The 16,013-nt window shown below is 39.9% G+C and overlaps 1 protein-coding gene across 5 annotated transcripts in view; it reads left to right on the top strand.

The window, feature by feature from the left end:
* Window positions 1-16,013, top strand: part of EPB41L4B (erythrocyte membrane protein band 4.1 like 4B) — a 170,556-nt gene that overhangs the window by 115,745 nt on the left and 38,798 nt on the right. For all 5 annotated transcript variants that reach the window (XM_027680162.1, XM_027680180.1, XM_027680191.1 and 2 more), the window contains exon 19: window positions 8,443-8,510. In XM_027680162.1, coding sequence (XP_027535963.1) covers window positions 8,443-8,510 — 68 coding nt within the window. The remainder of the gene's footprint in view (window positions 1-8,442; window positions 8,511-16,013) is intronic.

Consider the following 16,013-nt stretch of genomic DNA (forward strand, 5'->3'; position numbering starts at 1 on the left):
TTAAGGGCCCCAAAAGTCTATGGTCTTGCTTGTCCTTTTTGAAACTCCATGGGATGTTTTCACTATATGGTTAAATGTAAAAGTATGAGAAAAATATTGGTGCACTGTAGAATCATATCTACAAACTGTTGCTTGAAATATTTGTAACAGCTCTCTCCAAGCAGTAGGAATATTTTCAATACCATATGCTACTAACATCAGGATGTGGCAAGTTTATGAAGGCTCCTCCTGCATGTAGTAGAAGAAGCTGTTCCTTGTTAATTCTGAGAATGGAGTAAATGTTTGCAAATGGAAAATATAAACTGGGACAGAAATTTTTTGTCGTTTTCTTTTTTCTGTGGCAGCTAGACACAACACAAGAGAGAGCCTTAGAAATTAATGATTCTAGTGCTTATGATTTAAAATATAAAAACAGGGGAAATGATGCTATACGTTTGAAAATATATTCTGGAATATGATCTCTGTGCTGCATCATTTCAGAATTATGCTGGAGGGCTGTTTATCACATTCCTAGGGGGCAATACATCTCCCTTATTTATGGCCCTAACTTAGAGTCCGAAAATTTGTAAGGTTATGGTGCTGATCACTTAGCCCTGCTTGTGGTTTAGAGTTACAGAGCAGCAGGAAACTAACATGAGTGAGGGTTTTTTTATTTGGTGAAGATGAGACTATTTATGTGTCATTCAGCTAAATGGAAAATCAAACTGCAGTGTGCGTGGCGATGTTGGAACCTGAATCTAGGAACTCACTGCCATGGACACCACAGGTGACAAACATGAGGAACCCACATGCAGCTGTGGGAACCTGTGGTTTGCACAGGGCATGCTATACAGTCTATAGGTCTAGAGCAAACAAGTAGTGTTTCACAACACACCTTTCAAACTGTGCCACAGGGATCTGCCACCTTCTAGCTGACAGACTGCATGTCACAGTTCCCATATAATTAAGCTCCAGGGGAGCCCTAAACACTGTGAAGCAGCTGACATATCTTATTTTTTTTTTGCATTTATTCCAGGCTCTTCATTTGAGAGGGAATGGTATAAAGCAGCAGTAAGGAGCTGCCAGAATACAAAAGACCAGCTCTCCCTGGCATTTAAAACCCCTTTGCAGCTTGCATGAGTCAGTGCTGATATGCTGTGATTGAGCAGACAGGACTTGTTAGTATCACAAAGAGTCCCTTTTGCCAAACAGTTCATGGCCCAACTGATGGAGGAAAGATACTAGCAGGTTTCAGTTGCTATTTATATCCACTCTGGCTTCAGACAAATCCTAATTATCCTTAAAATTAAGCACAGGCTCCTGAGCAAATGCATAGCTATCTCAGCAGGGCTTTTTATTTTGGCAGGCAGTGTGTGCTGTTTTCTAGTAGTCTGTCTTCTACAAGTGGTGTTTGTATTCTCCACCTGTTACCTAGCCTTTCCTAAATCCTTAGGTTGATGTACGTCTTGCTGGTTAGCAAGAGGAAGGATCCTGTTTCTCATAGATTTATACTGCAGCTGATTTTTCATCACTCTCATCTTTCCCTTTTCTGCAGACGAGGGAAGGTCAAGCTCATTGTGAAGGTACATTTTTTCAGTGCAGTTTATGGAAGCCAAATAGATGTGACATTACTACCGAGCTGTTCCTCACTGAACATTATGGGTTGTTTGCTGAGAAAAAAATGGTGGGAATAGGTGGTTTGGCAATGCAGAGTTCTTCACAAAGACCATACAAAATCCCATTTGCTTCTCCTTTATCAACCCCGATGGAAACTGTTGGCTGGTGAGAGGTATCTGCTATCATCTGGGTTTGGGTTCTCAGCAGTTGTTTCCCCCACCTTGATTCTCAGTAAACAAAGGGTCATTTACACTGAACAGAGACATTCAGTCCTCTAACCCCTTTCACACACTAACTATCTTGACAAGCTTATACACATGTAAATTTTTAGGCCAGGTCGATAGCCATCTCTCTTTTTCCTCCCTGTCCTAGAAATAAGTACAGGCTGAATATAATGCCGTTTTGCTTCAAGTACTGCAAATATGTGAGTAAGTGCAGGTTGCTTGTGCTGTCTAGAGTTGCGTTGAGGAAAGGACTGGACTGTGGCACAGAAAGTATCTCAGGGCGTGCAGGGTACATGTGTCATCCTGCAGCCTGTGCTCTCCACGTAGACGCAAGCCATGGCTGCAAATGTAAATGAGACTTGGATCTATGCATTATTGATGGTAGAAAAGGTGCACAAGTGAGCTGATTCACAGTGCTAGTCTGTCTGTAGCTACATTTTTGATGATTCTTTGTCTTTTTCAGTGTTTTGTCTCCTTTAAGGAAAGATTCAGTTGTAAGGACTTGTCAGCCTCAAAGTCCAGGTGGTTTTGCCATGTATTTCTAGAAAAAATCTACTGTCTTTATGTAAGCTGGGTCTTTGAAGCATTGTTCACTTAAGGGGTTCTGGATTCAATCCCTGATCAGGTCATGAACAAAAATAGAGTAGGTGAGGGGAAGACACTTGAGGATTTATAATCTTACGTGATCTTTCTTATAATAGGACTTAAACAAATCCCTCTGGATCCCCAGAGGAATTCTTAGCTTTCACTAGATGTTGACTGAAGTACCGTGAAAGGATCAGCTTTTCCAATATTTCAACATCTTTCTATCATGAATTAGATGCTGTTTGCTTCCTTCTCATTCTTTTCTCCCTCCCTCCACCTGTCCTTATTCACAGCACAGAGCTACTGCACAACTTGACAGTCTTTGCACAGAGATCAGAACTGACATTATGTGAGTATAACAGGTCACAGCTGAGGTGTTCGGGCTGTGGGGGAAGCTTCCACAGCTCCATATATACATTATGACTTCCTTGCTAAAGCTGTTGCTGTTACTCACCCACGTGGATGAGCAATAAACGCACTGGCAAATTTCAGGCTAGATAAAAAGAAGCAACTATGCTGGGACTCTGGAGTGGAACAGCAGTGAGTGCAGCATCATGTCAGTTATAATTATTAATAACAATGGAATTTAAAAATGGCTCTGCTTCAAATTCTGTGTTTCAATTGCTATAAGGAAACAGGTTTGCTCAGCTTTAAAAGTGAGGCTACAGGAAATGAATGCTGTCAGAGGTATAAAAATGTCAGATTTTGATTGTGTGTGATCAATACAGGATACATGGCAGCTTATTAGAAATGTGCCAGCAGTGATACCTCAGGGTATATACCTCAATGATAAATCAGGGAAGGAGCTGAGGAAATGATGCAGCAGCCTTGGTGGAGCTACAGAAGGGGAGGGAGGATTTGGATAAACAGAATGTGGAAGAAGGGAAATCTTTAATTTATTCCCTGGGATAGTGGAGGCAAATGTGGCTGTGGTATCGCAAGACTGACAGCACATTGTGGGTATGTCAGCTATGTCTCCTATCTGGCATGTCTGTAAGTGCTAGGACATGATGAGACAAGTACTGTTAATTGGGTCGTTTTGTAAGAGCCCTGCCACAGCCTGTGGTGCCGGGCCTTGTTCAGAAGAACAAAAACAGAGTAGTCTGATTCCAAGAGACATAACCATGATGCTTTTCTGCCTGAAAGGATACATTTGACATTGAATCACCAAGGTAGGTTTACCTTGGCAGAGCATTCTTCCTGATGATGTGTTACTTAGCCTGTATTGTCTGATGAGATCAGCCAACATTCGGCATGGCTGACAAACGACAAAAATGTTGATTAAGACCTGAAAAATCAAGTATGCTTCAGGCCTCCTTAGCATCATTACAGATTCAGAAAGATCCAAGATAGAGAAGTATTTCCAGGTTGCTGCAGTGAGAGTAATTGCTTCCTTACCTTTGAAGATCTCTGAACATGTGAAAGCTCTGTTGTTCTCCCTTCCTTTCTGCAACTGACAACTTTGTGAAATTGCTAAGTAAGAGCCATCATATGTTTTGTATGAACCTTCCAGACCCCTTGTCTTTCTCAGATGAGAACCTGATACTCCCCCTTGGCTGCAGTGATCCAATTCTTCGTGCAGGTTTTTTGCTTATGCAAGATATTCCTATTTTGGATCAGTAGAGGTGAGAGCTGCAGCGATGCCCCTTGTGATAAAGGAGAGACAGAGGGCACTAGCTCCCCATGGTGCTTGCTTGAGGCATGAAGAACACAGCCTTGCTTGCCTTGCTGGAGGCCCACCACTTGCAGAATGCCTTGCTGGAGGCCCACCAGCCCACAGTTGCAGCCAGAATCAATTGTCTGTGCAGAATCACAGAAGGCTGCAGTCAAAGGTCTGTCTTTCCTGGTTTTTCCCGCTTGGTACAAGTCTAGTACAACCAATTCCCTTTTTGAGGTCCTGTTCCCTATCGTCTGAGGGCTAACTCTTCCTCCAGAAGAAAATTGAAGGAACTGCTGTTCACTAGGCAAATCCAGCCACCAGGGTTTATGAATTCATAAATGGAGTTGCTCCCAGGGGGCAGAAAGTATTCCCACCCACTCTGGAAAGCTCAACAGACTCTGGTGTAGCATCCCTGGAGCATCCTCCCCCTCTCTAAGGCTCCAAAGGACCTGTCTGCTGGGACAGCAGCAGGGGTTATGAGTGTTCAGGAGTGCACTGAAATGCACTCTGAGAAGTGTCAGGCTGCCCACAGGTAGTTTGCTTAGATAGCTGTGGGCAAAATTAGGTGTTACTTACATACTTTTCTCCTCTTTTCATCCTTTGGTGAAACCAGTATTTCTTAGCAATCATCTACGAAGAGAGCTTTTACAATGGCATTGCTGCCCAGGCATATTTCTTGTCTCTAATATGATAAAGTAATGCTTTCCCTTTATTTCTAACACCATCCAGAAAGTTAGTGGCACATGAATGTGAAATATTAATAATTTCTCTTTTGCTCTAGCCCTGGTGTGAGAATGGCATTGTGTGGATTGATTTAATGTATCAACCTTTAATTTTGTTTAGTTTGCAGTCTGGTAGCCAGAAGAGACAGCTTGTTTCTCTTTGGGTAATTAGTAAAAATCTGCTTATGTATAAATGAAGTTTCAATGTCTTCTATGCTCTGAAACCTGTCCCTCTCAGAGCAGCAGTCTTTGTGTAAGGGGAGAGTCTGCCTTAGTTAAAGAGATTTGAGCATGTCCATGCTTCTGCCTCTGTCCTTCTTACGCAGCTCAGTGCTGGGCTTTCAGTTGCTGACGGCCTCTGCCCTGTTCTGTAGGAAGGTTCGCCAGCAGGTGCCTCCTACTAGCCTTGGCTTAACTGCCTTGTTCCACTGATGGAAGGCATTCTGCCATGGAAATCCAAATCCTGGCCCTAGCAGGTGCACTTGTTTTCAAACGAAAGCAAACTATCTGGGAATTATGTTGTAAGAGCTGTGTACTGGTATAAATCTTGTTTTACAGTCACATCCTTTCAGTCAGGCTGAGGGAGTCCTTGTGTGGTTAGTGAGTGTGATTTGCAGAGTTAAGAAGAAAAATAAAAGAAACATGCTGCCACCTGATGATTTACTGACCTCCTTCTGAAACAAACAAACAAACCAAAAACCAACAAGCCATGAAGTGAAGCAAGGGTGGTACAGTTTCTGACAGCTGAAACCCTTTGCAGAAGTGTTTGCAGGTATAACATTTTCCCATGTCTGTTCATCCACAGATAGGGAGAAGAGGCATAAAGTGAGAAGAATTAGCCCATCCTTATTTATATGTACCTGCCAATGCACACCCAGTGGTGCCCTGAGGTCATGCCTCATCCCCTGAGGCTGTTTAGGCCTCTCCATTTCTTTCCATGCTCCCTCAATCCTTCCAGTTTAGAGTGGGATTACTTGCTCACTGGTCTGCAGTACTTACTTGTGGGTACAGAAGTCTTTTCTGTTCTCTAAAGCATGAGTAATAACAAAGCAAATTACTACCAAGAGAAATTCCTCATGATGCTGATCATGCCATTTAGGGATACATGACTTCTTGAGACACAGGCTTAGCCTTCCAATGCAGAGAAGGCAAAAGAGAGCAGTAATGTATTGCAAGAGCTGAGAAGAAACCAAGGGCCAGCCATTAGGGACTAATGTACAGTGAAGCCCTCTCAACTGGCTAATGAGATCCATGGCTTATAGCATTTAAGTAGGTGGAATTTTAATAATTTCATTACTGGTCACAACCCCTGCATTGCATTGTTGATCTCTGCATTCTCTTTTCTATCGTTATTTTCAAGTGCATCTTAAAATGCATATCAATTAATCTGGTGAAAATTGGAATAAAGTAAAATTTGTAGTTTTAAAAAATAGCCAATTTGACACATAATAATCAGCTAGCTTGACAGGCTTAACAATAAAATGCTGTTAAGACATCAGTGTGGAAGAAGAGACTGTGTATTAAGTTTCTGACAGCTGCATTCATGTTTACAGCTTTCAGAAACCAAACAGTTTTATAAAAAGCATTATAATTTCAGTAGAACAAAGCAATATTGCTTCCATTGCTCATCTATGCCAGGAACGATTTTCAATGCTTTCTCTCAAGTCCTTAAAAAAACCATTTTCTTTCAAGAAAGCAATAGGTTTTGAATAAACAGTGTGCTATACAGAGCTACTTAAAGACCAGTAAAAAAAGTTTTCTAGAGAGAGCTGAATTTCTCAAAGCTATGAATTTATTAAAATTTAGAAATTGTACTCCTGATCCGGAAGTTATTTATGATGTGACACTAATTCACTGAAAACCTTAGCTGCAAAACATTTGGTGACTGAGTTACAATGGAAGTGATGGTGTGATTATGTCCCACATTTAGCTAATTCCTTAATTTCTAGAGCATTTGTGCAGGACTGAGGAACTTCTGGCTGAGGGAGATTAAGCTCAAATATGCAAGTGCACTAGGTTGGAGTGGAGCTTCTCCAGTACCTACTGCAGACCCTGTTTTCCTCTGAGTAAATTAGCTGTAAACTAGCTTCCTCTGTGGAAACTAGGCCCCTAGGAGAGGGACAAACCTGCTGATGAGGCTCAGAGGGTTCCCTCTCTGCTGATGGTGGGTTTGGTATCAATATACAAGATGCAACAACTCTGATAGGAAGAGAGAGACTTCCTACGAAGGGACTTATCACAAAATGCTGTAACCCATCACCTCAGGTACTTGCCTGAGTTGGAGTAGGCCCAGGATAGAGTTCATTTTCCATCAGGCTCCCAGTGGTTCCAGTTTAATTGCCCCTACAATTAATTGTGTGTACAAGCTGGAACAGTCTGTTCCCACCATGGCTGATGATCTGGTAAATAATGATCTGGGAAGTGGCAATGAGGGTTTTGTTCTTTCCAGCAAAAGGGGGAAGCAAACCTAAAACTATCACAGCTTGGGCAATTTCCTTGAGCATTCAGTATCCCTACTGATATTTTTATTTTGCTAAGGTATAAAATAAACTTGGTTTTTATTTTGTTTCCTTTTCTAATGAGTACCCTCAAATGGAATATGACAATTTGTATTGAATGAAACGTCTCTTGTAAAATTTACAATATTTTTACATGCCTGTAAATTCGTTTGATTTGGATTTGATGGATTTGAATAAATCTGTTTCATCCTTTTTTGAGAGGATTAGACTGACACATTTGATTAAATTTAATCTGAACCAATGGCCTCAAATTGCTATGGTTCAGACACTGAACACTGAAAAATCACTCTGTTGTAGGACCCTATTAGTTCCCTTCTATCCATCTAGCAGAATGCAAATGTCATAATTTGAGAAGTCCATGACTGAGTTGGAGATACTCTTGTGTCTTCAGCCAGTATTCTCTGTAGAGGGGTGCACTGTTGTGCTGACACTGGCATTTACACATGGTTTTTTCAACACTGCATCTCAGTTGAAGAGTATATCAACACCTGCCCGAACTGGGCATTTTCTGGGTGATAAAGCAATTTCCATGTAAGTTATTCTGCAGTGCTGGTGTTTTCAACTCTATAGACAAATGGTATGTGAAATACAGGACTCTATAATTTAGCAGGAGAGCAGTAGTGGGTGAGATTTTCTGTGAATTCTACCTACAGTGTGAATATATGTAGGGGATTTTGTATTTCAGTGACTGAATGAAAAGACTGAATGAAAGACTAAATGAAAGGTTGACATTATTATTTTAATTAGACTGCATGAATATTTATTCTACTTCAATTAAAAGAACAACTCAACTACAGTATGTTTGCCCTTGTAGATTTTTTATTATTTCTGCTCAAATGCTTTGTGGAAGAACCATAAATGTCAGTGTTCTTTCTCCTCCTGTATCCCTATCCAATCTCTTCCTTAACAGTATTGCCCTGCACATTGCACATTGTACATTGTAGCTCATCACAGTGAATCTCAACTGTAGAAGCTGAAAAACCAAGGAGATTATGCCTTTTAAAACTGGGCAGAGTAGGCATTTTGTGTACTGGAGTTTTCTGGGATGCTTACAGGAATTACTTTTTTAGTAAACTGTTGTATTATCCTAAGTGTATGGGGATGTTGTACTAAACTTTGACTCCTTCTTTTAACAGGCTGTGAAAGAAGAGACCTCTTTTGTAAATCCCAGTAAGACCTCCAGCCTGCAGGACCCTAATGTAAGGTCTGTTGCTTCTTGTCCGTAGGGAAAGCATCAAATGAATGCATGATATAGTGAGGCATTTTCCAAACATTATCTCAAACTGTTGTTGCAGTTCAATTTGCTCATCTCCAAGTTGCTGTGTAAAGTTCACCAAGCAATGACCTGAGGAGAAGGTGTTTACCAGAACAGTGCTTGTTTTTTGCACATATATCAGGTGCAGTTTGAGAATTAATAAAAGCTCAGCTTCAAAGATCAGACTGAGTGTATATACCTGAAAAAATTAGAAAAGCTCAAGATAAGGAATTTGGTCTAGTGATAATCTTAGAAAAGCTTATATAAAAATAAGTCTGTTTTCATAACTTTTATATCAGAAATGTGCTAGATGTCCAAACTAGACTATCCTTATGTTTGTGTTTTTTTGATTTGTGCAAGGTCTTTTGAAGGAGAAGAGGCGTTTGGTAAACCCTTTGGAAAAATGGCTCATTTTTAAACAGTAGTGACTACTTTTGATTGTACTTTTTGTCTGGTTGATAGTGGATAATAGTCTTTCTTTTTTGGGGTGGCCATTTTGAAGAGACATATTAATTGTAAACGTTATTTGAGTGGCACAGTATGCCGTCTTTCAGCAGGTGATTAGAAAGGAGGTTAGAGTAGGTGTATTTGGAAATTACCTATCTCTATATACACAGTAGTGCCATCGCTTTGGACACCCTTAGTGTCGAAATCTGAGAGTTTGGTGGAAAAATATTACAGATGTAAAACATGGCAACCACACTGGCTGTTAATCAGCTAATTATCCTAGTGTATATGCTTTTTATATATACATGTTTATGTATATGTAATATACATATGTACTAGAACACTAGTCATCTCATGATTTTACTTTATAACTTTCTGATGGTGACTCTTGCAACTGAAAGTAGACATTTAAGTGTCTTGTAGAAAACTCCGGTTTAGGGGGGTATTGAGTTATATTTGACAAATTAAATCATCCTGAACTCAAAACCAAACACTTATAGTTGTGAAAATTTGTCAACCCTTTTTTCAAATGTCTGTCTTTCCTATAAAGTGATAAATCAGGACTAGTCTCCAAAAAAATTTCATTCAGAAATTCCTTTCTGATCAGATTGGACTAGCAGAGTTGCTATGTTTGCTTAGTGAAAGCAGCTACCTAGACAAGAACAACAGTGATGGTTGGTGGTGCTGTGCTGAGGCAGGAGGAGATATAAGAGCTGATGCTTTTTCCTCCCATGGCACTGACTGGCTTGCTTGCAGTGCAGCTATCATTCCCAGCTCCCCATGTCTCTCATCTCAAGTTATCTTACAAAGCTGTAATTTCTAGTCTGATAGGCCATGATTCTCTCATTTGTTTGTCCAAGAGCCTGCAAAGTCTACTTGATATTTAGAATCACCCACTTTTTTCTGTGCTGTTGCTCTTCTTAGACCTCTACAAAACTTCCTTAAGAAAATTCTTTTTTTTCTTAGGAAAATTCAAGATGTACGTGGCAAATTGACCAATTTCTTTGTTTAATAGAAAGGGATTTCTTATATTTTCTCCACCACAACACCCTTTGTTGGATTGGTGGTCACTTCCAGAAGCAGTTCAAGAGAACCTGTGTGATTAGGAATGTGGCTACATACTTTTTTCCCTTAATCACTTCTACTGAACTTCTGCATAACATGTGAGATTAGCTTAGTTCATTAGAGCATGGTGCTAATAAAACCGGTGTCATGGGTTTGATCCTGGTACGGGCCATTCACTTAAGAGCTGGACTTGATGATCCTTGTGCATCCCTTCCAACTCAGAATACTCTGTGGTTCTGATATGAGATATCTATAGAAAAGCCTTTCTATTTCACATTTTGGAATAGGCTTTCTCCCGTTTCATCATGGTGAACTGTAAATGAGTTGTCTGCTTTGTGAGGTGAAGTATTATTCAGTATGAGGTAAGGATGGCAACCTGGCTGCAAAGCTAATTTTACTGTTTTCATTTGCACACCTCCAAGGTTATAAAATTATAAAAGTCATTTTGGAGTTCTTGTTATGCAGCAGTCTGGTGTATATTTGTCTAATATTTATTTTTATTTGGTTTATGTCAAGCATTGTTTCATCTACAGTCAGTTGTGCCAAATGAAATGTTATTCTTTCATTGTTGTTTCCTGGGGGTACAAATATACAAGTAATCAATGCTAAGGGATAGACCAATTTTAGGGGATAGACCAATTTTAACAGCCTGCATTCAAAACTCAGAGAAAAACGCAAAATAAGTCCGAAGTCCGACCAATTCTTTTTCTCCTTCAAGCAGCTTCCCTTTCTGCAGGCATATATACACCCTTGCAGCCAGCCAGCATGTGACCTATTTGCTGATAACATCCTTTATAACCTCTATTTTGTAGAATTTGATGGAACTAAATGAGCCTTTGCTCTACCAGGAATTGCATCTGAGTAGAGCCAAGGGTTAGTTCATACTGGGAGACAAATCAGCTGGGAGTTTTTCTCTTCTTTAGTTGAGACAAGCAAAAACATCCTTTGTAAAAAAAAGCCTTCCCCAAGGAATATGTTTTTTATTTCTGCAAGTACACATGCAGACATTTCTGTAGACAGCACCTCTGAGAATCTTTGAGGACTGTTTGTTTGCTGAAATATCTTGCCAGTTGAAACCGGTATCTGTCACAGCTTTTTAACAGTACTTCAACCTTTTCATGTGAGGGATTTATAGCAGGGACAGTGACTTTGTGTATTTGAATACTGATGACTGTACAAAACACTAGCAAAATGCTGGTTTTTTTCCAAAGCCAAGACATAGGGAAATTTTTTCAGGCCGGCTAGTAAGCAAACATATGCAGTTTTGAGCATTAACTGAAGCATGAATTGTTCATACAAATAGGGAACTAGAAGATGAGGGAGGAGGGCAGTAGTGCTTGTTTGATTAAAAAACTGTGCTCTCTTTGCTACCATTTTGTCCACTCATCCATTGCCACTCTGAATATTACACTTTTAATGAATTAACTGCTTGGATATGGCCTGTAATCTCCCTGAGCAATTATTTTAGCATCTGCCATAGCAGACTCAATTTGGCTAACAATTGCTATAACTCCTTGTAGAATTAGTTCTGGTTCAACTAGTAAGTACGCATATATATGTGTGGTATAGCCACTTTGACTACAAGCAGGTCTCCAGTCATTTTGTTGGGCATGGCCTCAGGGATAATGTGCTTATGCAAAGGTGTCATGTATCAGTCAATCTACCTATTTTCTGTGTCTCCTGGCAAACTGTGAATACTTCTTTATCTAAGTAATTTTAAATATGGGAGGAAAAAAATCACAGCTGAAGCTGAAATAGCACTATTTTGTCAGTTTTCAGGAGGGGAAAACTTGTGAAATTTGCTCTGTCATTTGGTGCACAGGCTGGAAGTGCAAAGTTGTCTCCTGATCTTCCTGTTAATAGCTAACCTGTACAAATCAGATTAAACTGATGTGGGGTCAGAGCAGACTACAGTTCTCTCTCCCTCCCTGCTTTTGGAAAGCATTGTTTCATGTCTCTATAAGTTTTCCTCCTCGGGATAAGATTTATTTTTTTTCTCCCAGATAGTTTCAAGTACTGGTTCCCACATTTAGGGAAGGAAAAGCTGGTGACTTTGTAACCCATTATGTGCTGCAGTGTCCTAGCTTACATTCTCTTTAATCCTCTATTAAGACTGATAGAATGCACTATGAATTGGGACACAGTCGTACCTTCCCCTTGCTGACCCTGCTGCTTTGCTGATAACCCTTAACAAAGCAGCGGATCTGGACAGTGGCTATAGGGAAGTTGTATGGTTACTTCAGCTGGATCCTTCCAGGCTGCACGTGACAGAGCTCTCAGCTGAACAAAGTAAAATGAGAGCAGTGACAGGAGGGGAATTTCTGTAGTGGGTTAAACAGCAGAGCCACAAGTTATCTTGATAAGACACAGGAATCCTACATTTCTTTATCACAGCGCTGTTGTAACAGACTTGAAAGCACGCACATTTTCTTCAACAATAAAGTAATATGTACAGAGAAGTACAGCCCAACTATATAGCTGAGCTGTAGGCATTTTGAACAGGGCAGAACAGAACATTGGTTTACAGAAGAAGAAATACCTGAAAAAATGTGTTATTTATGTATTTGCATTATTTTGCTTTTTATGTTGAATCAAGAAGAGATTTGGTTAGTTTGCAGTTAACACTTTGCATAATGAGGCATACTTTGTTAAGGCATGTAGTAAAAATATGTTTGTGTGAACTTTGGTTTAGTTTGGAATTTTTAATGCCAGTCATTTTGCAATGATTTTTAATGGTACTTCTTTTAGGATGTAGGGTCCAAGTGTGCAAGGGAAGCAGTGATCATGTCAGTCCTTTTAAAGACCAACAAAAGGAATTCATCTTACACTAGAACTAGAAAAGCCTTTCTAACAGAACAGTTTCTTCTTTGGTGTTGTAAGAGAAGAACCTGTCCTGATGGCAAATGAGCCAGGAGGGATTATGAGGAGGTATTTTCCTGTTTGTTAGAGAATTCTTTACACCCATATATCTGACTCAGTGTCCAGATGGAAGTGTTGAGAAAGAAGTGTTCAGGGAGAATTTGCTGATTAGATATTTAATTTAATTCAGGTTTGAGAATGTTCCTAAGTATAGTTTTGGTAAGTCTCTCATCCCCTGCGTCCACCAACTAGGATTTTTTAATTTGATTCTTTTAGCCTTGAGAGATCAGGGTTCCAGCTGTTTGCCAGAAACATTTGTATAATGAAGGAAGTATAAAATATTATACTAAATATAAAAATGAAAACTGTAGTCAGTCAGTTTCTTATCACCACTGCTCACACTTTCCTCTTGATCCAGGGCCTGGCTCATCTACTGATTTGGAATGCAGAGGTTTCTCTCCTGAAGGATATGAAGTGAATGTGAATCATGTAGTCACCTTTTCACCTCTTTATAGACCTCTCCCATTTCTCAGTATAGGGATGGTTGCTAGAAAGATAACCTCTTGAACTTTCTTTCCAGAAATTTACCACCTAATTGCCAGCCTTCTGCATTTATTAAATATCATGAATATATGGCTAACCACAGAACCCCATCAAGAGAATTCCTTTCCTTATTCAAAACTTTGCCAGACAGAAACATCATCTGTACAATTTCCCCACTGTCAGTACGTGAACTTCTCCTGAAAACTCTTTGAAGTATGTTTTCTTTCTGGCTATGACCACCTGGATAAGCCTATAGCGTGTATATGTGTATGCATGCACACAAGTGTGTATAATGTGTGTGCATGTGCACACAGCTTCAGACATACAGAGTTGGACTGTATTTAAGATAAAGGTCTACACTTTCCTTATTTTTTTCATTTCTTCAAACATGTCTAAATGTAAGCCTGGGTATACCTCTGCTGTACTGGCTTCAGGAATTACAGAGAGTGAAGAATTATACCAAAATATTCTGCATGTTAGGAATTGCTACTACCAGGCAAAATACTGGCTGTCCTTGGGCATAACCTGTTTGCCAAACCAAACTTTCATCTTGGCATAAGTCAAACAGTGGAAATGTTGTTAAAAATGCCCAAAGTTAAGGAAGTTTGGTAAGGAACTGAAGTAAAATTTGTAAGACAGGAATTATCTGGTAACAGGATTTGCTGATAATGTACTCTTTTCTTCATGTTCACTTGGAGCTCAGGAAAGATTAGATGTGATACGTCTGGTACATGTAAACACTAACACCTTCTTCATCTACTACGTGTTAGTCTTCATTTTATGAGTAGCTATTTACTGGTACAGACACAAAACTATCCAGATGTTAAAACAGATATACTCTTTCCATGTTTTGGAAAATTGAAATAGTAATTGATATTATTTCTGAGAAATTTTAGTTATTTATCATAGAATTATAGCGCTGTTCATTGGAAGGGATATCTTGGGGTCATTTAGTCCAGCCTCCTGCTCAAAGCAGGACTGTCACCAACACTAGATTGGGTCAGCCATGGCTTTGTCTGGATGAATTTTGGAAACCTCCAAGGATGGAGATTATGCAGCCTCTTACTTGAAACAGTGATCAAATGTATAAACACAAATTCACTTGTCACTCAGGAGCTCTCTTTAGCTGAAGCCCTCAAGTTGGCTGGTCAGTTATTACTGTTCTTGTTGCTGTTGCCACTTGCTGTCATGTACCATGTGGTACATTTATGCACTGCAATATTTATTTCCCTTAAAATATGCTTTTGGATTTTCACCAGCTTTGGCAGGCTTTATATCCCACATGGTTCAGGATTTGTCTGTGTATTTCTTTCTGTTTAGACCAACTGCTGCATCACCCTTTGTTGATCCTTTTTATCCAAATTATCTCATCTTTCATAGGATTGCAAATAGCAATATTCTCCTTATGTGGGAGTAGGTCTAAGCACCAGCTGGTGCTTTGTGCATTCATTTATTCTAATTTTCTTTGTAAATCTTCCCATCCAAAACCAAATTATGCCATTACATTAAGACTAATTACATTAGGAGCTGCTCAACATGTAATGTAAAATTAAATGTTATCTCATAGAGCTCGATGTGCTGCACACCAGAAAAGCAGGGTGGAAAACATTAAATTATATCAAGTTTTACAGGGTGAAGATGAATCAGGAGAAGTAAACTCAGGCTCTCTTCTGAATGCCCAATGCAGAGTAAGCTTTGCTCATACAGATTGTCAGAATGGGATGACCCTGCTGTGGCTTGTGCATCCCAGGTGCACTAGGCTTTGAGTTTGGCTGCCTTTCAATTTATGCGAATATGTCCAACACCTTTTCTGACTAAAGTGATACTTCTAAAATAGAACTTTCATGTATCATCAAGGAAGGAGTGCATCTCAAAGTAATATCTGCATTCTTGTGCTTTTCCCTTTCCGTTCTCACCTGCACAAACTATATTAACATTTTAATTGTCATTCTTTGGTATCTGAGCTAATGTCCTGATAACATACCTGGTGCAAAGTGAGTCTGAACTATTTTTTTCAGAGAACTTTGCCTCTCTGCAGGTGCTCTTGGGATATGACCATATAAGCAAGGTACAAAGTGTACTGATGTTTGCCAAATCTGTAGACATTTTGGATCTGAAACTAGCACCTCAGTATCTTTTTTTATATGTATACTTCCTGAGAACACAGCTGCGCTGGACAGGGCAGGGCACCTCTCCAGGATGAAGGACCACCGCCTCCCTAAGATCATTCTTTATGGTGAACTTGCCACCGGCTGCCACATGAGAGGAGCCCCGAAGAGAAGATACAAGGACTCCCTGAAACAACATCCCAGCCTTGGCCATATTGATCAACATAACTGGTCTACTCTGACCTCCAATCGGGAGGTCTGGAGACACACCATCTATAACGCTGCTAATGCTTTTGAGAAAGCACGCAGGATCACTCTTGAGGAGAAAAGGCAACGCAGAAAGAATCATGCCCTGCAGAATTTACCACCCAAGGAGTCTTTCTGCTGTGCCTTTTGCAACTGGACGTGCCTGTCTCATATTGGCCTTTTT

The sequence above is a fragment of the Neopelma chrysocephalum genome, unplaced genomic scaffold, assembly GCF_003984885.1.
Source record: "Neopelma chrysocephalum unplaced genomic scaffold, ASM398488v2 Primary Assembly neopelma1_22b, whole genome shotgun sequence".
NCBI lineage: Eukaryota > Metazoa > Chordata > Aves > Passeriformes > Pipridae > Neopelma > Neopelma chrysocephalum.